The sequence below is a fragment of the Neoarius graeffei genome, chromosome 1 (assembly GCF_027579695.1).
Source record: "Neoarius graeffei isolate fNeoGra1 chromosome 1, fNeoGra1.pri, whole genome shotgun sequence".
Lineage (NCBI taxonomy): Eukaryota > Metazoa > Chordata > Actinopteri > Siluriformes > Ariidae > Neoarius > Neoarius graeffei.
In genome coordinates this window covers 74,139,324-74,160,303 of record NC_083569.1, presented here as the reverse complement: position 1 = coordinate 74,160,303, position 20,980 = coordinate 74,139,324, and the positions used below count along the sequence as shown (strand labels likewise).

Genomic DNA, 20,980 nt, shown 5'->3' with positions numbered 1-20,980 from the left:
GAATCAATTTCTCAATTTCAACACCATCTGTGTAAAGAATTGACTTTCAAAGCTTCTGATCAAGGGTCACTTGAGGCCACGTTAAGGTCTGGGTGGAGTGAGTCGCACCGAATCACTTCACACCATTAGTAGTGGCTCCTATTCTTCTTTATCTGAACCCAAGTCACTCTGGCTCTATGTCTCTGAAGACAAAATGAAACATTTTTCCATGGACACATTTACGCTTTTTTTTTTTGTTTTGTTTTTTTGCATTGGACCCTGTCATACTTCCTGTTGGCTCTCAGATTGGCAGTGGCATTCCCAAAACAACACCTCATCCAGCCCAAACAGGCCTGTTTTGACAGTCCCAGCAGAGACAGCCCAGACAGGCACAGATCTCTTCTGATAGCAGGCAGCTAATAACCACTGATGTAACACTCTGCAAGATGCTTCCTAATATTCCCCACTAGCCCAGTGTGCACGTAGGGGAAACGTGTGATTGTTGTGGATCAGACTAAAAAAAAAAACACATGGTAGTCTTGAAATCACTTCTTTTAAAGAGATAACAGCCAGATGTGCTGAATGATTGTAATACCTCCTGTGGGTGAAGTCTAACTTTTATGACTTGTCATTTGTAACATATGTCACTCGTGGAACTGTGAAACACTCATCCAGTGTTGCTGATGTCTTTTTATGCTTAAAGCCATCTTGGTAGTTATTTAGTCCCATCAAGACGCATTTCACTGTTCAGTTTTTTTTTTTAAAATGATATCTACGTGGGGCGGCACGGTGGTGTAGTGGTTAGCGCTGTCGCCTCACAGCAAGAAGATCCGGGTTCGAGCCCCGTGGCCGGCGAGGGCCTTTCTGTGCGGAGTTTGCATGTTCTCCCCGTGTCCGCGTGGGTTTCCTCCGGGTGCTCTGGTTTCCCCCACAGTCCAAAGACATGCAGGTTAGGTTAACTGGTGACTCTAAATTGAGCGTAGGTGTGAATGTGAGTGTGAATGGTTGTCTGTGTCTATGTGTCAGCCCTGTGATGACCTGGCGACTTGTCCAGGGTGTACCCCGCCTTTCGCCTGTAGTCAGCTGGGATAGGCTCCAGCTTGCCTGCGACCCTGCAGAACGGGATAAAGCGGCTAGAGATAATGAGATGAGATGAGATGAATATCTACGTACTTAAGGGAAAGAAATTCACATTCGAATTAGTTCTACTCGTAGCTGCCTGAAGTGGTTATGATATTTCCTTTTCTCACCTCGAAAAAAACCTGTGTTTTAGCCTCTTCATTAAATATAAAAACAAATCTTATAAATGATACTACACATAAGTAATAATTTTGAAAAAAAAAAAAGTTTTTCTTCCGTTGCTCAATCTGAAATGAATCTGAAAATCTACCCGGCGTAAGAGCCATAATCAGAATTGTTGACTTAAATTCAGTAGATGCTCATTTAAATATTAAGTATGGTTTATGCAGGAGCTGAAGTTGATTTTTCTGTGTGGCCCATGCAAATTAGTGTTTAGACCAAAGCATTTCAAGATAAGCACTTGCTTTTACATCCAGAAAATGGGAGATAGAACATAAGGACTGAAGAAGCAAATCATTTCCTTACTCTGAACTTCAATATAATGGACTTAAGAGCAAGAGCTGATTTAAAAACAAGCAAATAAAAAGACAGACTAACACAATGATGTATAAATGAGAATTTGGCAAGCATTCAAATAAACATGGAGGGACTAGCAGGGTTTTTAGCTTAAATGCATAATACGAGCCATTAATTTGGCTTCCACTCTGATTATTTATCAGTGTATAAAATAGCACTTATTCCAGCACTTCCCGTTTTTTTCTGCATGTGAAAATAGAAGTACAGCAGCAGAAAGTGTAAAGTGGAAATGCTGTATGTACTATTGAGCGTTATAGCTCCGACTGGACGGGCCATGAAAATATTTTTAATATACGTACAGTGGTGCTTGAAAGTTTGTGAACCCTTTAGAATTTTCTATATTTCTGCATAAATATGACCTAAAACATCATCAGATTTTCACACAAGTCCTAAAAGTAGATAAAGAGAACCCAGTTAAACAAATGAGACAAAAATATTATACTTGCTCATTTATTTATTGAGGAAAATGATCCAATATTACATATCTGTGAGTGGCAAAAGTATGTGAACCTCTAGGATTAGCAGTTAATTTGAAGGTGAAATTAGAGTCAGGTGTTTTCAATCAATGGGATGACAATCAGGTGCGAGCGGGCACCCTGTTTTATTTAAAGAACAGGGATCTATCACAGTCTGATCTTCACAACACATGTTTGTGGAAGTGTATCATGGCACGAACAAAGGAGATTTCTGAGGACCTCAGGAAAAGCGTTGTTGATGCTCATCAGGCTGGAAAAGGTTACAAAACCATCTCTAAAGAGTTTGGACTCCACCAATCCACAGTCGGGCAGATTGTGTACAAATGGAGGAAATTCAAGACCATTGTTACCCTCCCCAGGAGTGGTCGACCAACAAAGATCACTCCAAGAGCAAGGCGTGTAATAGTCGGTGACGTCACAAAGGACCCCAGGGTAACTTCTAAGCAACTGAAGGCCTCTCTCACATTGGCTAATGTTAATGTTCATGAGTCCACCATTCTTTAGAACACTGAACAACAATGGTATGCATGGCAGGGTTGCAAGGAGAAAGCCACTGCTCTCCAAAAAGAACATTGCTGCTCATCTGCAGTTTGCTAAAGATCACGTGGACAAGCCAGAAGGCTATTGGAAAAATGTTTTGTGGACGGATGAGACCAAAATAGAACTTTTTGATTTAAATGAGAAGTGTTATGTTTGGAGAAAGGAAAACACTGCATTCCAGCATAAGAACCTGATCCCATCTGTGAAACATGGTGGTGGTAGTATCGTGGTTTGGGCCTGTTTTGCTGCATCTGGGCCAGGACGGCTTGCCATCATTGATGGAACAATGAATTCTGAATTATACCAGCGAATTCTAAAGGAAAATGTCAGGACATCTGTCCATGAACTGAATCTCAAGAGAAGGTGGGTCATGCAGCAAGACAACGACCCTAAGCACACAAGTCGTTCTACCAAAGAATGGTTAAAGAAGAATAAAGTTAATGTTTTGGAATGGCCAAGTCAAAGTCCTGACCTTAATCCAATCGAAATGTTGTGGAAGGACCTGAAGTGAGCAGTTCATGTGAGGAAACCCACCAACATCCCAGAGTTGAAGCTGTTCTGTATGGAGGAATGGGCTAAAGCTCCTCCAAGCCGGTGTGCAGGACTGATCAACAGTTACCGCAAACGTTTAGCTGCAGTTATTGCTGCACAAGGGGGTCACACCAGATACTGAAAGCAAAGGTTCACATACTTTTACCACTCACAGATGTGTAATATTGGATCATTTTCCTCAATAAATAAATGACCAAGTATGATATTTGTGTCTCATTTGTTTAACTGGGTTCTCTTTATCTACTTTTAGGACTTGTGTGAAAATCTGATGATGTTTTAGATCATATTTATGCAGAAATATAGAACATTCTAAAGGGTTCACAAACTTTCAAGCACCACTGTACAGTACATACAGGAAGGGTGTTTCAAAAAATTTGATATTATTTGAGATGTAAATATCCCAGAAGCTCCATAGTCTAGGCAAAAGAAAGTGAACAGGCTTAATGTTGAGCAATATAAGATTTATTCCTCAAAATCTGAATGAGAAATTCAGAGGTGCAGTATGTAGATTCCATGAACGATTTCACAAATTTTCAATATTCGCACCGGCTGAGAACTTTTTGTGCCGTGTCCAAATCTGCATTGCAGTTGGTGCATTTTTAGTGAAGCACAGTCTTGTTCGAGCGTACTCTAACACACAACGGCTTTTCTTTTCCAGTGAATGGCATTTCTATACCTGAAAAGATAAAAACCAAAAACACTCAACATAAAATTTCGACCTGTTTCCACACATGCTGTTAAAATTTGAGGTCAACTGAACGAGAATCGGTAAAGTTATTCGATTTTGAAACATACTTTGTGTGTGCGTGTGTGTGTGATATATATCACAAAAGTAGGTTAAAAGTAGGTATACACTGTTTTGTGTACTGATATGTGTGATACGTGTAAAGTGTATACCTACTTTTGGCCGACCCTGTATATGTGTGTGTGCGTAACATCAAATTGAATAAAATTTTACTCTACACCAGATAACATTTGGTCTCTCTCTTAAAAGAGTAAACTCTTTTAATCGAGCTGTTTTTCCAGTCAGTTCTCCTCAATCCAGTGATAATATTTTACTCTTTGTGGTGGTATTTGACTCTATTCACTGTACCTTGAAATTAACTCTTGTACTATTTTATTCAGTTCAGAGCCACAACCAACTCTGTTCCACAATTACTCTGCAGTTTTGCTCCCACTCCAACTCCAGATTTTACTCTCGAAACTCGAAATTAGCTCTTTTTGAGGAAAATACTTTTAACTCTGGAAAAACTGCTCAGTCATTTTTCCAGTGTATATGTTGTGCACTGACAGTTATTTGTGCACAGGATTCAACGTGGCCACGAGATAGCAAATTGACATCATGAATTCATAACATATACTAGTGCATCTCAAAAAATTATAATACCATGAAAAAGTTCCTTTTTTTTCATAATTTAATTCAAAAAGGTAAACTTTTCTATATTCATTGAATGTAAAGTGAAATATTTAAAGCCTTTTTTGTTTTAATTTTGATGATTATGGCTTATAGCTCATGAAAATCAGAAATCCAGTATCTCAAATTATTAGAATATTCCCTAAGATCAATCAAAAAAGGATTTACAATACAGAAATGTCCAACTTCTGAAAAGTATATTCATTTATACACTCAATACTTGGTTGGGGCTCTTTACCATGAATTACTGTATCAATGCGGTGTGGCATGGAGGTGATCAGTCTGTGGCACTGCTGAGGTGTTATTGAAGCCCAGGTTGCTTTGATAGCAGCCTTCAGCGTATCTGTATTTTTGGGTCGGGTGTTTCTCATCTTCCTCTTGACAATACCCCATAGATTCTCTATGGGGTTCAGGTCAGGCAAGTTGGCTGGCCAATCAAACACAGTAATATCATGGTCAGCAAACCATTTGGTAGTAGTTTTGGCACTGTGGGTAGGTGGTAAGTCCTGCTGGAAAAGGAAATCAGCATCTCCAAAAAGCTCGTCAGCAGATGGAAGCATGAAGTGCTCTAAAATCTCCTGGTAGATGGCTGTGTTGACTTTGGACTTGATAAAATACAGTGGACCAACACCAGCAGATGACATGGCACCCCAAATCATCACAGACTGTGGAAACTTCACACTGGGCTTCAAACACCTTGGATTCTGTGCCTCTCCACTCTTCCAACAGACTCTAGAACCGTCATTTCCAAATTAAATGCAAAATGTACTTTCATCTGAAAAGAGAACTTTGGACCACTGAGCAACAGTCCATTTCTTTCTCTCCTTAGCCCAGATAAGACACTTCTGACATTGTCTCTGGCTCAGGAGTAGCTTGATATTAGGAATGCGAAAGTCGTATCCCCTTTCTTGAAGATGTCTGTTCGTGATGGGTCTTGAGACACTGACACCAGCCTCAGTCCACTCCTTGTGAAGCTCTCCCAAGTTCTTGAATCAACTTTTCTTGACAATCCTCTCAAGACTGCGGCCATCCCTGTTGCTTGTGCACCTTTTCCAGCCACCCTTTTCAGCAATGACCTTTTGTGGCTTACCTTCCTTGTGGAGGGCATCAGTGATCATCTTCTGGACAACAGTCAAGTCAGCAGTCTTCCCCATGATTGTGGTTGTGCGTACTGAACTAGACCGAGAGATACACTGTGTTCATACTGTTTTACTCAAACTCAAAATGAAATATTCTAATATTTTGAGATGGGTTTTTTATGTTTTTGTACTGTATGCCATACTGATTACAATTAAAATAGAAAAATGCTTGAAACGTTTTAGTTTATGTGTAATGAGTCTATAATATATAACATTTTCACTTTCTTAAATAACTGATGGAAAATATTGAACTTTTTCACAAAATTCTAATTTTTTGAGATGCACTAGTACATGCTGTTCTCATGTTTTTAATGTACTAATTTGTGTTGTCAGATTAGTAAAATAATGGCAATGTTTCATTAATTTGATTTGCAAATCAATTTCCAAATCATTTCCCCTTAGAATGTAAACAAACTGGCAAAATGACAGGAGCAATTTGTGAAAAATGTGATGATAATAATAATTCTTGAAAAATTTAAAAAAAGATACGTTCTTACTATGAAATACTTTCATTCCATAATTTGTTGCTTGCTTTTTTTTGTTGTTTTTTTTGCGGGTTTTGTTTTCGAATAGAATTTTTGTTTCGTCCTCAGTTGCTTCAGCAACACGCTCTGCCATTTTCCTCTTTTTCTTCTTCTAGTTTCTGGTTTTTTGGCGGTTAACAAACCAACTTGAAGGTGCGTTACCGCCACCAACTGGGCTGAAGTGTGGAACAGGAGATACTGGGGGGAAAAAGACTATATTCTTTGAACTATTTCGGGGTTTTTTTATATACTTGATAACAAAGTGATATATCTGACTTGATGCGCGCCGCCATTTTCTTTTTCTCTACTCACGGTATATGAGCTGATAGCCTAGTAGTAGAGTAGCCAATCAGAGCGCGCGATTGCTCATATCCAGTGACTGTGGATCGAATATTTAATGTTGTCCTCATATAATATCGCATAGTTCTTGAGTGTATTTGAGTGAAACCCAAGATATGAATTGCAGGTTGAAATATTGCGGCTACTACAGTACAAACTGTTCAACAGTGGCGCTTGACTGAACTCTAGTCCATGCTCGAGCCAATATCTTGCAAGAAATAACGTCAAAATCATGTTTTATTCGAGACACACCTTGGTTTAAGGCAAAGTTTCCCCTGTGTGCACAATTCCTGTGTAAACATGGACATTTTAAACACATACACTACCGTTCAAAAGTTTGGGGTCACCCAGACAATTTTGTGTTTTCCATGAAAAGTCACACTTTTATTTCCCACCATAAGTTGTAAAATGAATAGAAAATATCGTCGAGACATTTTTCTGGCCATTTTGAGCATTTAATCGACCCCACAAATGTGATGCTCCAGAAACTCAGGTGGGGTTTACATTAGACCGTATCAGCGGATCATCAGATTAACGTTTTTAAAACGATTAGTGTGCACACAGCAACGCCAATACACAATTCGCGTGCACATAGCAACGCCAATACACGGATACGCTCGGCTCCACAGGCATCCTGCGCTCCAAATCACTCCGCCCTGAACAGCGAGTGCCCTCTGGAGGGTGCGCACTCCGGCCCTGCGCAGCTCACAGAGCGCGCGAGTGAAGCGCACGAGCAGTGATTCGGGACTGAGCCGCTGTGTGTGTGATCCCAGTGCATATCGGGCATGCGCGTCACTTACCACTTGCAAGTGGAAGGATGGCAAGCCTAAAGACAATCATAACTACACAATGGGCAGTATTTGCATCAGTATTTGCAGTATTTTCATACTTTTATACTCTTTAATGAAAGGTGATACAAGGCGGAAGTCCGCGCCGTTTTTCAGCAGTCGCGTCACATGACCAACGCCAGCGAATCAGGAAGGTGGATGTCACAGTGACGTTGTCCAATGACGACGCCAGCTAGAGCTCAGCACAGCGTATCCGCGTATTCTCAATGTTTACACAGCACCGGACCAGACACGATCTGGATTGAATACGTGGACCCTGACGGATTCCCGTTTCCCGGCGTTTCCAGGCGTTTTAATGTAAACGGACAGTGCATCCGCGAAGAAAACGAGACAGATACGGTCTAATGTAAACTTGGCCTCAATCTGCTCAAAGGAAAGTCAGTTTTATAGCTTCTCTAAAAAGCTAAACTGTTTTCAGCTGTGCTAACATGATTGTACAAGGGTTTTCTAATCATCCATTAGCCTTCTGAGGCAATGAGCAAACACATTGTACCATTAGAACACTGGAGTGAGAGTTGCTGGAAATGGGCCTCTATACACCTATGGAGATATTGCACCAAAAACCACACATTTGCAGCTAGAATAGTCATTTACCACATTAGCAATGTATAGAGTGGATTTCTGATTAGTTTAAAGTGATCTGCATTGAAAAGAACAGTGCTTTTCTTTCAAAAATAAGGACATTTCAAAGTGGCCCCAAACTTTTGAACGGTAGTGTAAGTCCGAATAGCAATGTGCGCAGCGTTGGGATTAAGATCTAACTATGTGGAAGCCCTATCCAGTATTGTACTTTATATATGTATATATGTATGTACTTTTTTTTTTTAACGTAATTTGTGTATGCTTCAGGCACTGGAGTCAGATTAAGCACAAAGTGCAGCACTTCTTTGACCAAGACAGTGTTGAGTTCACGCTGGAACAGATTGTGGCACTGGGTCTGCTTCAGTATGCTGAGCACATCTGCGAGATCTCTGGAGCAGCCAGCAAAGAGCTTTCCATAGAACAGGTAAAGGACCTACAGCATTGTTTCACAGCATCTCTTCTGCCTGCGTATACGTTTCCGCAGTTGTTTCACACCCCCACTCTTGCTGTTTCCTCCGTTTCTCCTCTCTTGAGGTATGTTCACTTTATTCACACTTTTTTTTTCCATCCTTCCAACACTCTGTTTACTCACATAACTCTTTGATGATTAAGTTAAGCTTCCATGCTTTTAGCTCTTGCTCCAGGGCTCTTGCTCTCCCGGCCACCAAATTCTTGAAGCCCTTTAAACGATAAAAAGAAAGCAAGGTCAGGATTTAGAAGGCAGAGGTCACTCAGAAAAAATGTCCTGTGAGTGACCTTCAGTCAATAACCTACTTAAAATGGCCCACTGGTGCAGTTAGAGTTCGATGTGACGAGTAGAAGGTCAGAAGAAAGATGAGGGTCTGCTGTCCGTACAGTAAAATATTAGGGTCAAGGTTACTACAGGAGTTTACAGTTCAGAAACTGATAAGCGATTGGCCAGAAGGCTTGCGTGTGACGACTGCTGCATAGTTACTGGCTGAGATCGCTCTCCTGGGAATGCAGCTGTACCGTAAGTCCTGCGTGATGGCCACGGTGGGAAATGAGCCCTGCGCTTAATTTCCTACAGATCAGCCCTCACTGGCCGTGCAGAGAAACTCATCCTCTGACTGCCTGTCAGCCAGGAGACTGTGGGAGTCTCTGTCTTCCTCTTCTCCACCCTCTCACTCTCTCTCTCTGACTTGGGATTCCCAGACGTGCTGCTCTGTGATCGCAGAGGTTACGAAAACACATCGAGCAGCAGTGGGAGGACAGACTTGTTTGAAGAGCCCGGAACCCCCCAAAGCATACCACAGTTCACTTAGAAGTCATGTTTGGTAGAGAGAGAAAATGAGACGGAATGAGAGAGAGTGAAAAAACGATGGCGGGAGAATAAATGGGAAGTGACACCAGTGTGTTCCTCCACGTGGCTGGTGTTTCGAGAACGATCTCCTCTCTGATGAAGACACGACTCTGCTGTTAGTCAGATCAATGGTCTCCTCCTCTCATAAAGTTCCCGAGCCCTTCTTCAGTCTGACGGCTGCCTGCTCAGCTCGAACCTCTGCCTGCATTCAGAAAGAAAGTGGGAGGTGCCTTTTTGTGTTACTAATAATAGCCCTCTGCTAACTCTTGCCTTTTATGTTTTTTTTTTTTCCCAGTCACTGGAGGGAATCTCTAAGACCTGGGAGGAGATCTTCCTGGACATCACTTCTTACAAAGACAAAGGTCACCATATACTAAGGTATGTTCAAGGGAAAGGAACGTTAAAATTACTGTCTGAGGGTCAAGAGGTCTCCGAAACTCAGGTGCTCAGTAAGAGGCAGCTCGGAGAGTTAATGAGATGATTAAAGCTCTCTGAGCTCCCATTCATTCACTGTGCCCGGGACTGTATCATCTCTCCTCAGGGCCCGGATTTCGGGATGTTCACGCTGTAAACTGCAATTAAGATAAATTTCTTTTCCTCATGTTATCAGTATCTATTTCCTCAGTTTAGATTTAAAGAAGCCTGACAGTAGTTCAACTGATATGAGCTTGTATTGGCTGCGAATGTCATCAGCAACTAATGACATTGTTAATGAAGTTATTCCGAGATACAGCATAAATGATGCAGCATACAATTCTGTCATAAATGGACAGAAGCCATATTTTAGTTTCAACTTCTTCTGATTTCGTGTTGCATACATGTCAGCCTTTAGTTCCCCATGCCCTTACAAAATCTGTACTTTTCCCTTACATACACCCACGAGCCCTTATACACGAGAAAAAAATTCCAATATGTAATCCAAAGCACCCGTTGTTTTATTCCACATTATACACTTTGACTGTAATAGGCATATTTATCACACTGCATCAAGTTAAAAGGATCAAACAATCATCTCATCTCATCTCATTATCTCTAGCCGCTTTATCCTGTTCTACAGGGTCGCAGGCAAGCTGGAGCCTATCCCAGCTGACTACGGGTGAAAGGCGGGGTACACCCTGGACAGGTCATCACAGGGCTGAAATGTACAATTAGGTCCATAAATATTTGGACAGAGACAACATTTTTCTAATTTTGGTTCTGTACATTACCACAATGAATTTTGAACAAAACAATTTGGGTGCAGTTGAAGTTCAGACTTTCAGCTTTAATTCAGTGGGTTGAACAGAATGATTGCATACAAATGTGAGGAACTAAAGCATTTTTTTAACACAATCCCTTCATTTCAGGGGCTCAAAAGTAATTGGACAAATTAAATAATTGTAAATAAAATGTTCATTTCTAATACTTGGTTGAAAACCCTTTGTTGGCAATGACTGCCTGAAGTCTTGAACTCATGGACATCACCAGACGCTGTGTTTCCTCCTTTTTACTGCTCTGCCAGGCCTTTACTGCAGCGCTTTTCAGTTGCTGTTTGTTTGTGGGCCTTTCTGTCTGAAGTTTAGTCTTTAACAAGTGAAATGCATGCTCAATTGGGTTGAGATCAGGTGACTGACTTGGCCATTCAAGAATATTCCACTTCTTTGCTTTAATAAACTCCTGGGTTGCTTTGGCTTTATGGGGTTTCTCTTCACCATGGAAATTATTCTGCGATCATCCACCACCGTTGTCGTCTGTGGGCGTCCAGGTCTTTTTGCATTGATGAGTTCACCAGTGCTTTCTTTCTTTCTCAGGATGTACCAAACTGTAGATTTTGCCACTCCTAATATTGTAGCAATTTCTCGGATGTTTTTTTTCTGTTTTCGCAGCTTAAGGATGGCTTGTTTCACTTGCATGGAGAGCTCCTTTGACCGCATGTTTTCTTCACAGCAAAATCTTCCAAATGCAAGCACCACACCTCAAATCAACTCCAGGCCTTTTATCTGCTTAATTGAGAATGACATAACGAAGGAATTGCCCACACCTGCCCATGAAATAGCCTTTGAGTCAACTGTCCAATTACTTTTGGTCCCTTTAAAAACAGGGTGGCACATGTTAAGGAGCTGAAACTCCTAAACCCTTCATCCAATTTTAATGTGGATACCCTCAAATGAAAGCTAAAAGTCTGGACTTTATGTCCATGTCCATTATATAACTATAACTTGAATATGTTTCAGTAAACAGGTAAAAAAACAAAATTTGTGTCAGTGTCCAAATATATATGGGCCTAACTGTAGTTCACAGACAACCATTCACACTCACGGCCAATTTAGAGTCACCAGTTAACCTAACCTGCATGTCTTTGGACTGTGGGGGAAACCGGAGCACCCGGAGGAAACCCACGCGGACACAGGGAGAACATGCAAACTCCACACAGAAAGGCCCTCGCCGGCCACAGGGCTCGAACCCAGGACCTTCTTGCTGTGAGGCAACAGCGCTAACCACTACACCACCATGCCACCTAAACAATTATCTACTAAAGAGAACGACTGAACTATAAACTTAATTATTTAATATACATTGTATCAGTAATACCAGAATTATTGATGTAAATTTTGCAAATAAAATGTATTAATATTAAATAGTTTATAAAAATTACACATTTGACAAGTGTTGACATCACCTACAATATTACATTCCACCAAAGAAAATTACTTGAAATATAACAGCAGTACTAATTAGGTATGTTCATTAAAATAGTAGGTTACATGTAATAAATTAGGGCGGCACGGTGGTGTAGTGGTTAGCGCTGTCGCCTCACAGCAAGAAGGTCCGGGTTCGAGCCCCGTGGCCGGCGAGGGCCTTTCTGTGTGGAGTTTGCATGTTCTCCCCGTGTCCGCGTGGGTTTCCTCCGGGTGCTCCGGTTTCCCCCACAGTCCAAAGACATGCAGGTTAGGTTAACTGGTGACTCTAAATTGACTGTAGGTGTGAATGTGAGTGTGAATGGTTGTCTGTGTCTATGTGTCAGCCCTGTGATGACCTGGCGACTTGTCCAGGGTGTACCCCGCCTTTCGCCCGTAGTCAGCTGGGATAGGCTCCAGCTTGCCTGCGACCCTGTAGAAGGATAAAGCGGCTAGGGATAATGAGATGAGATGTAATAAATTATATATAATCATGCCAAACAGTAAATGAAGGTTAGTAAAAGTTCCATTTGAGAAAAAAGTGTTGACACCACAAGCAGTGTTCAATCCAACTAAAGATGACTGAACCACATCAGGTATATTATGTAAACAAGGATAAGTGAAAATATTAATAAATTATGACGTTAAATTGAAAATCTTCCCAGTAATTTATAACAAGAATTTAAATCTTATTCCTTTTTGGAGTGTTGTGTGTTGTACAAAGACGTTGCAGATTTGGCACGAGCTATAATATCACTGCTTGGGTAGCAGTTGTAGCTCCTCATCACAGTTCATTTTAATTTGCAGATATGCAGTTCATGTGTCTGCAGGCAGATTTTTTCTGTATGAATTTTCCTAACCAATCAAAAAGCCCTCTCACTATCTGCATTGCTCTGTGGGAGGCACAGCAAAGCAGTAAAAAGTTGTTTCAGCATTGGAAACCTGGCAACACCTGGCAACAAGTTTTTACATCGAAGACCTTTCTCCAATATACATCTATTCTTTTCCTGGTCAATAAAAGAAAATCAGAGCACGGCAAACATGTAGATGGTGTTAAATTGCTTCCATCCCCTACTACGCATTTAAGAGACAGGTTACCAACGGTCGTTACCACCATTACTCTTCATTCAATACTTTTCCAATTTACTGACGACTGATGGTAGTAATGGGTGTTGGTCATCTGTGTCTACATATAATGCCTATCAGCAATTAAAATGTTTAGGGAAGCGAAACCAGAAATCGCCGGATCACTACAGTTGCCGTTGTATAAATGGCGACTCCCAGTATCGCCTCCCTAAATTATCATGATAATGGAGGAAGCTTTCCTACATGCAAACAGTAAAAACTTAGGAAATAAAAAACACAAATGCTTACCTATGCAGTCTTTGAATCGGGAAATTTTTTTTTCGCTAGCTGCAAAAAATGGTCTGCCACAGTCGGGGGGATGTTGTGTTCCACGAGAAATTGGCAGACCATAACTTCTGCAGCCGTCACAGAAGTCTGGGCAGTCCGAGCCGATGTACTTAAAGGACCGAGAAAACCACGTGCAACTATAAAACCACATAAATCGAAAATAGTTCCATTTCATTGGGCATGCATGTTTGAAAAAATAAATGGTGGATGCTAAGAAAATTTTCTCGGAGTAACGGAAAAAATCTCTGATACAAATCATAATTTTCCCGTATGAAAATCAGTGTACGCCGTATTAGCCAAAAATTGCATTTTCCCGTACAAAATACAGGGAAACTGTATAACTTGACATGTATGGTGTTGGCAGGGAAAAGCTGAGGCCCAGTCCCACAATACCGATAACTATACAGTGTTGCTTAAAAGTTTGTGAACCCTTTAGAATTTTCTATATTTCTGCATAAATATGACCTAAAACATCGTCAGATTTACACACAAGTCCTAAAAGTAGATAAAGAGAACCCAGTTAAACAAATGAGACAAAAATATTATACTTGGTCATTTATTTATTGAGGAAAATGATCCAATATTACATATCTGTGAGTGGCAAAAGTATGTGAACCTCTAGGATTAGCAGTTAATTTGAAGGTGAAATTAGAGTCAGGTGTTTTCAATCAATGGGATGACAATCAGGTGTGAGTGGGCACCCTGTTTTATTTAAAGAACAGGGATCTATCAAAGTCTGATCTTCACAACACATGTTTGTGGAAGTGTATCATGGCACGAACAAAGGAGATTTCTGAGGACCTCAGAAAAAGCATTGTTGATGCTCATCAGGCTGGAAAAGGTTACAAAACCATCTCTAAAGAGTTTGGACTCCACCAATCCACAGTCAGACAGACTGTGTACAAATGGAGGACATTAAAGACCATTGTTACCCTCCCCAGGAGTGGTTGACCAACAAAGATCACTCCAAGAGCAAGGCGTGTAATAGTTGGCGAGGTCACAAAGGACCCCAGGGTAACTTCTAAGCAACTGAAGGCCTCGCTCACATTGGCTAATGTTAATGTTCATGAGTCCGCCATCAGGAGAACACTGAACAACAGTGGTGTGCATGGCAGGGTTGCAAGGAGAAAGCCACTGCTCTCCAAAAAGAACATTGCTGCTCGTCTGCAGTTTGCTAAAGATCACGTGGACAAGCCAGAAGGCTATTGGAAAAATGTTTTGAGGACGGATGAGACCAAAATAGAACTTTTTGGTTTAAATGAGAAGCGTTATGTTTAGAGAAAGGAAAACACTGCATTCCAGCATAAGAACCTTATCCCATCTGTGAAACATGGTGGTGATAGCATCATGGTTTGGGCCTGTTTTGCTGCATCTGGGCCAGGATGGCTTGCCATCATTAATGGAACAATGAATTCTGAATTATACCAGCGAATTCTAAAGGAAAATGTCAGGACATCTGTCCATGAACTGAATCTCAAGAGAAGGTGGGTCATGCAGCAAGACAACGACCCTAAGCACACAAGTTGTTCTACCAAAGAATGGTTAAAGAAGAATAAAGTTAATGTTTTGGAATGGCCAAGTCAAAGTCCTGACCTTAATCCAATCGAAATGTTGTGGAAGGGCCTGAAGCGAGCAGTTCATGTGAGGAAACCCACCAACATCCCAGAGTTGAAGCTGTTCTGTACGGAGGAATGGGCTAAAATTCCTCCAAGCCGGTGTGCAGAACTGATCAACAGTTACCGGAAACGTTTAGTTGCAGTTATTGCTGCACAATAGATATATAAATAAATAAATAAATGAGCAAGTATAATATTTTTGTCTCATTTGTTTAACTGGGTTCTCTTTATCTACTTTTAGGACTTGTGTGAAAATCTGATGATGTTTTAGGTCATATTTATGCAGAAATATATAGAAAATTCTAAAGGGTTCACAAACTTTCAAGCACCACTGTAACTACAACTATACCGATAACTATAAATAAATCGGTCCGCTGCCGTTTATATGGTTGGTGGTCACACCAGACTGATAACGATACCTGTAGCCCAGGCCTGGGTTTATCGGGATCGGTGAGATTGCTTCTGGAGCCATTTTTCCAGGCCTGGACCTGATCCGATAAACATCTGACCAATCAGGTAACTGTTTACATGTGACGTTGCCTGAGCACGTGCTGTTTTCCCTCGGGCATCTTTGTACAGCCTTGTTGCATCATGAAATCAAGGAATACGGGTTCACGGAAAATATAACAATATATAACACAAAGCACGGATCTTTTATTCACGGATATGTGATTTTTCCATGAACTATCAAAAGTAAATTAATAAAGTAAAGATCTATATGCAGGTAAGATATTTTAATTATGAACTTCGGCAGTCCAAACATTTCATTGTTTTAGACTTCTTAATTTTTTATCCGTGATGCATCATCCGTATGAAATCAGTAACCAATCTGTAATATACTGAAACGTCCGCGACCGATCCGTAAATTATTAGCATCCGTGATGCAGCCGTATTAAAATCCGTAACCACTCCGTATTTTGTATCCTTTTTTATTATATTTCTGTAGTCTGTGACCTGTCTGTATTTTATCACCCACTGGAGTGTGTACATGGGTTGTTTTGAAGACCAAGCTGTACAGTACGACCTGGAATAATGTGCTACTACTTGGGAAAAACTTCCATGACTATTCCTAAGTTGCATGCATTTATTTCCCTGAGTGGCAGCACCAAGTGATATTATAGTCGGGATTATAGTTGTGGTGTGACTGCTCCAGACTGGAACTAAATTCAGCCAGAGGTATCGTCATAGCTGTAGTTATAGGTATAGTTAGAGTTATCGGTGTTGTGGGACCGGGCCCTTAGGACATGCTAGTCTGAATATATACTGTATGTTTCATTACTTTGAAGGCATTATAAAGGCCTAAGTTAAAGTAAATTTATTTCTGAACCAACATCTATTTTTAATAAGCAGTTTTTACTTAAAGTACATCGTATTACTTGAAATCATTCATTAACAAAATGGCAGAAGTGTGTCACACTTCATCAGGAATACAGTTAAGAATTTAAAATGTGATTTGATATCTAGTTTTTTTCTTTTCTTTATCTAGTATTAATGCGTTAATTAATTTTATGCTTCTGCCACCAAGTCCATCTATCCGTCTGAGGCTCTCACAGGGGCACCCGTGACCTAAAGCTTAAAGAAGCAACCTTGGGCCCAAAGGGTCGCTGGTTCAATTCCTTGGACCGGCAGGAAAATCCATGGCTGAAGTGCCCTTGAGCAAGGCACCTAACCCCTAACTGCTCCCCAGGTGCTGGGTCTGTGTGCGTGCGCACAATAAACTCATTGTACATCGATCTGGATGAGAGCGTCTGCTAAAATGCCTGCAACGTGATTAATGCAATATCCCAAGTATGAATGTTTGTCGGGTTTATATGGAATTATCATTGGAACCAGTAGATTAACTGATCAGCGTTCTGAATTGATCCAAACAGGGTCAAGATCATAGCAAGGTCAAATGTCTGAAAATATTTTCTTCAATAGCTTCCTCCCTGGCGGCACGGTGGTGTAGTGGTTAGCGCTGTCGCCTCACAGCGAGAAGGTCCGGGTTCGAGCCCCGTGGCCGGCGAGGGCCTTTCTGTGTGGAGTTTGCATGTTCTCCCCGTGTCTGCGTGGGTTTCCTCTGGGTGCTCCGGTTTCCCCCACAGTCCAAAGACATGCAGGTTAGGTTAACTGGTGACTCTAAATTGACCGTAGGTGTGAATGTGAGTGTGAATGGTTGTCTGTGTCTATGTGTCAGCCCTGTGATGACCTGGCGACTTGTCCAGGGTGTACCCTGCCTTTCGCCCGTAGTCAGCTGGGATAGGCTCCAGCTTGCCTGCGACCCTGTAGAACAGGATAAAGCGGCTACAGATAATGAGATGAGATAAATGAGTCACAGGAGTGGCACGGTGGTGTAGTGGTTAGTGCTGTCGCCTCACAGCAAGAAGGTTCTGGGTTTGAGCCCAGCGGCCGGCGAGGGCCTTTCTGTGTGGAGTTTGCATGTTCTCCCCGTGTCCGTGTGGGTTTCCTCCAGGTGCTCCGGTTTCCCCCACAGTCCAAAGACATGCGGTTAGGCTAATTGGTGGCTCTACATTGACCGTAGGTGTGAATGGTTGTTTGTCTCTATGTGTCAGCCCTGCGATGACCTGGCGACTTGTCCAGGGTGCCTCTTGGCCATAGCTTGCCTGCGACCCTGCACAGGATAAGCGGTTACGGATAATAGATGGATGAAAATTAGTCACAAGAAGGTGGTGGAGGCAACCTCATTGAGTTTTTGGCATCAAGTTTAAGTTGTTCTATCATAGTAGAAATAGTTCAAGTGAAAAGAACTCTCATGAATCCAAACTTTTGAGTTAAAATATGGGAAAATTACCAAAAAAAAGTCCCTGACAGAAACATAAAATGACACAATCTGTTTTTACATGTCTCTGAAATGACTATTCTGACCTACTGTAAAAAAAACCCCACAACAAATAAAAATAATACTTCCATTGTACACACATGCATACACACCGAGTGAGCATTCAACTCATCCAAATCAATCAGGATTCATGAAAGCCTGGCCTTCCAAAGAATAGTCTTGTATCCCCTCAGTGCCATGGTCACAGAACACAATATGTGGAGTTATTCTTTTTAAAAAATCTAACAGTCAGAAACACAGTTAGAGAACACCGTGTGGAGCTACATGTGTACACACAGCAGCCACACACACACACACACATATACAAACAGACACAGTTTGTCTTGTGTACCCAGTAGTTAAAGCCCGAGCCCTTCAGCAGCTTTCCCACCTCCTAATTGGAGAGTTGTCCTGATTGACTTTGCCTAATTGATGTATTGAATTATTTTTACCACATCCTAATTGAACCATAACTTTCATGTGTTCCCAGTTCGAAGGGTAATTGGTGGTTTTGTGCAGAGAGTAGAGCCGGACGTCCACAGAGGGCCCATTACTGGCTTCATCAGATGCAGCGTTATGGTGCCTTAATGTGAATATATTAGCACCAAAGCAGGCTGGCAGTTTAAAAACACTATTTCTCAATATGATGGAATAGTGCGCTGCAGGGGATTACTGCTACATGCAAGAGCACAGTATTTCATGTGGCATTTTGATATTAGTCTGTGTGACATGCCTAACAGCCCCCTAGGTAATGGAACAGGAGAGAGAAAGGAAGGAGAAGAAGATGCAAATAAAAAGAGGAGAAGAAAAATAATTGAATAATTTTACACAGGCTGAACTACCGTACATGGATCGTATAAAGCAGGGGTTTTCACACGTTTGCAGCCAGTTTTAGTGTTTACAAACTTTGACCCCGTATAATTTCAGAGCAGGTTTATTTTAGGAATAGAATTCAGCTATTGAAACACTACAAGCATTCGACACGTAGTGTCAACATGCGTATTTTATCGGCGCCATTAGGGCTTTTTTATTCATTCACTTTTCAGCCTGGGCGGCACGGTGGTGTAGTGGTTAGCGCTGTCACCTCACAGCAAGGTCCGGGTTCGAGCCCCGTGGCCGGCGAGGGCCTTTCTGTGTGGAGTTTGCATGTTCTCCCCGTGTCCGCGTGGGTTTCCTCCGGGTGCTCCGGTTTCCGCCACAGTCCAAAGACATGCAGGTTAGGTTAACTGGTGATTCTAAGGTGGTGTTTACATTAGACCGTATCAGCGGATCATCAGATTAACGTTTTTAAAACGATTCGCGTGCACACAGCAACGCCAATACACGGATACGCTCGGCTCCGCAGGCATCCTGCGCTCCAAATCACTCCGCCCTGAACAGCGAGTGCCCTCTGGAGGGTGCGCACTCCGGCCCTGCGCAGCTCACAGAGCGCGCGAGTGAAGCGCGCGAGCAGTGATTCGGGACAAATAGCAGGAAGTGAAAGTCCGCGCCGTTTTTCAGCAGTCGCGTCACATGACCAACGTGGCATGACCAACGCCAGCGAATCAGGAAGGTGGATGTCACAGTGATGTCCAATGACGACGTCAGCTAGAGCTCAGCACAGCGCATCCTCGTTCCTCAATGTTTACACAGCACCAGATCAGATACGTAATGGATTGAATACGTGGGCCCTGGCGGATTCAAGTTGTTCCGCCTGTGGAGTCGTTTCCCGGTGTTTTAATGTGAACGGACAGTGCATCCGCGATGAAAACGAGACGGATACGGTCTAATGTAAACACCACCTAAATTGAGCGTAGGTGTGAATGTGAGTGTGAATGGTTGTCTGTGTCTATGTGTCAGCCCTGTGATGACCTGGCGACTTGTCCAGGGTGTACCCCGCCTTTCGCCCGTAGTCAGCTGGGATAGGCTCCAGCTTGCCTGCGACCCTGTAGAACAGGATAAAGCGGCTACAGATAATGAGATGAGAAGAGACTTTTCAGCCAGAGAACCCAAACCAGTTTAATCGTGTTAGGATGTAAAGCACGCAAGGCACATTTATTTGTATAGCACAGTTCATGCATTGAGGCAACTCAAAGTGCTTCACGATGTTAAAAAAAAAAGATTAGTAAAGTGCAATCAGCGAAATAAAATAGATTAAAAATGTCGTCAGGTTGAAACAAAATATAAAGGATACAGTACAAAATAAAACCGACAAGATAAAGTACTGCTGTTTTGTGATGATTGCTGACATTACTAGTTATTAAGGCGTGTACCACACAAGGCCAGCCAGTGTAAGCGCAGCATAAGTCTATGGTGAAGGAGTGCTCAAATCGCAATGGAAACACTACTATTGTACATGCAATGCGCAAAAGGGGACAATGAATTTTCAGTTTTATCTGAAGGACTTTCATTGCGGGAGCCACGAGAAAATGTTCTGTCGAGGAAAAACAGTGATTCTGGAGTGATGTACACAAGCAGCAGCAGTTTAAAATCAATTCCGAAAGGTACTGGAAGACAGTGGAAGGTTTTTGGGATTGGAATGATATGTTCTCTTCTCTTGGTCTGAGAACTGTTGCAGCTGCAACCGCAAATTTTTTTGTATAATTTAAAGCTAGACGGCCTTTCGATTTCATAAAATCAATGAAATTTGGTTCCCTCTGAAATCTGGTCATTGTGATTATTTCTGCAATATCTAAAAAAAAAAAAAAACAGGCCGTTCTGTGGCTGGGAAGTTATTTAATTTGAAAGGATTCCCGACCAAATAATGCGCATGAAATCGCTCGCTTTGCGCAGTCAAGCAGACAGAGGAAGTCCGTGTGCGCATGTGCAGGTTTACCACCTCCTTCTTCTTCTTCTTTTGGGTTTTACAGCAGCCGGCATCCACAGTGTTGCATTACTGCCATCTACAGATTTACCTTTGACCGTGCACTGACAGTTCCATCATTCTGTCGCTAAACGAACAGCTGATCACACCGAGGTGCTCGCTGACCGCCGATATTTATTAGTTTGGTCCTGCATTTCCTTTCCTTCGCATATAACATAACGTCTTTTCTTCTCGCTTTCCGTTACTGGAGTCGGTCTTCACGTTTCATTCGCACACTCGCGTCCTCCATTTTTCTCTCCTGTT

General features: G+C 41.9%; 1 protein-coding gene across 1 annotated transcript in view; it reads left to right on the top strand.

Moving 5' to 3' along the window:
- Positions 1 to 20,980, top strand: part of dnah2 (dynein, axonemal, heavy chain 2) — a 432,951-nt gene that overhangs the window by 206,694 nt on the left and 205,277 nt on the right. Inside the window, exons 27-28 of the mRNA XM_060919614.1 lie at positions 8,317 to 8,473; positions 9,666 to 9,748. Coding sequence (XP_060775597.1) covers positions 8,317 to 8,473; positions 9,666 to 9,748 — 240 coding nt within the window. The remainder of the gene's footprint in view (positions 1 to 8,316; positions 8,474 to 9,665; positions 9,749 to 20,980) is intronic.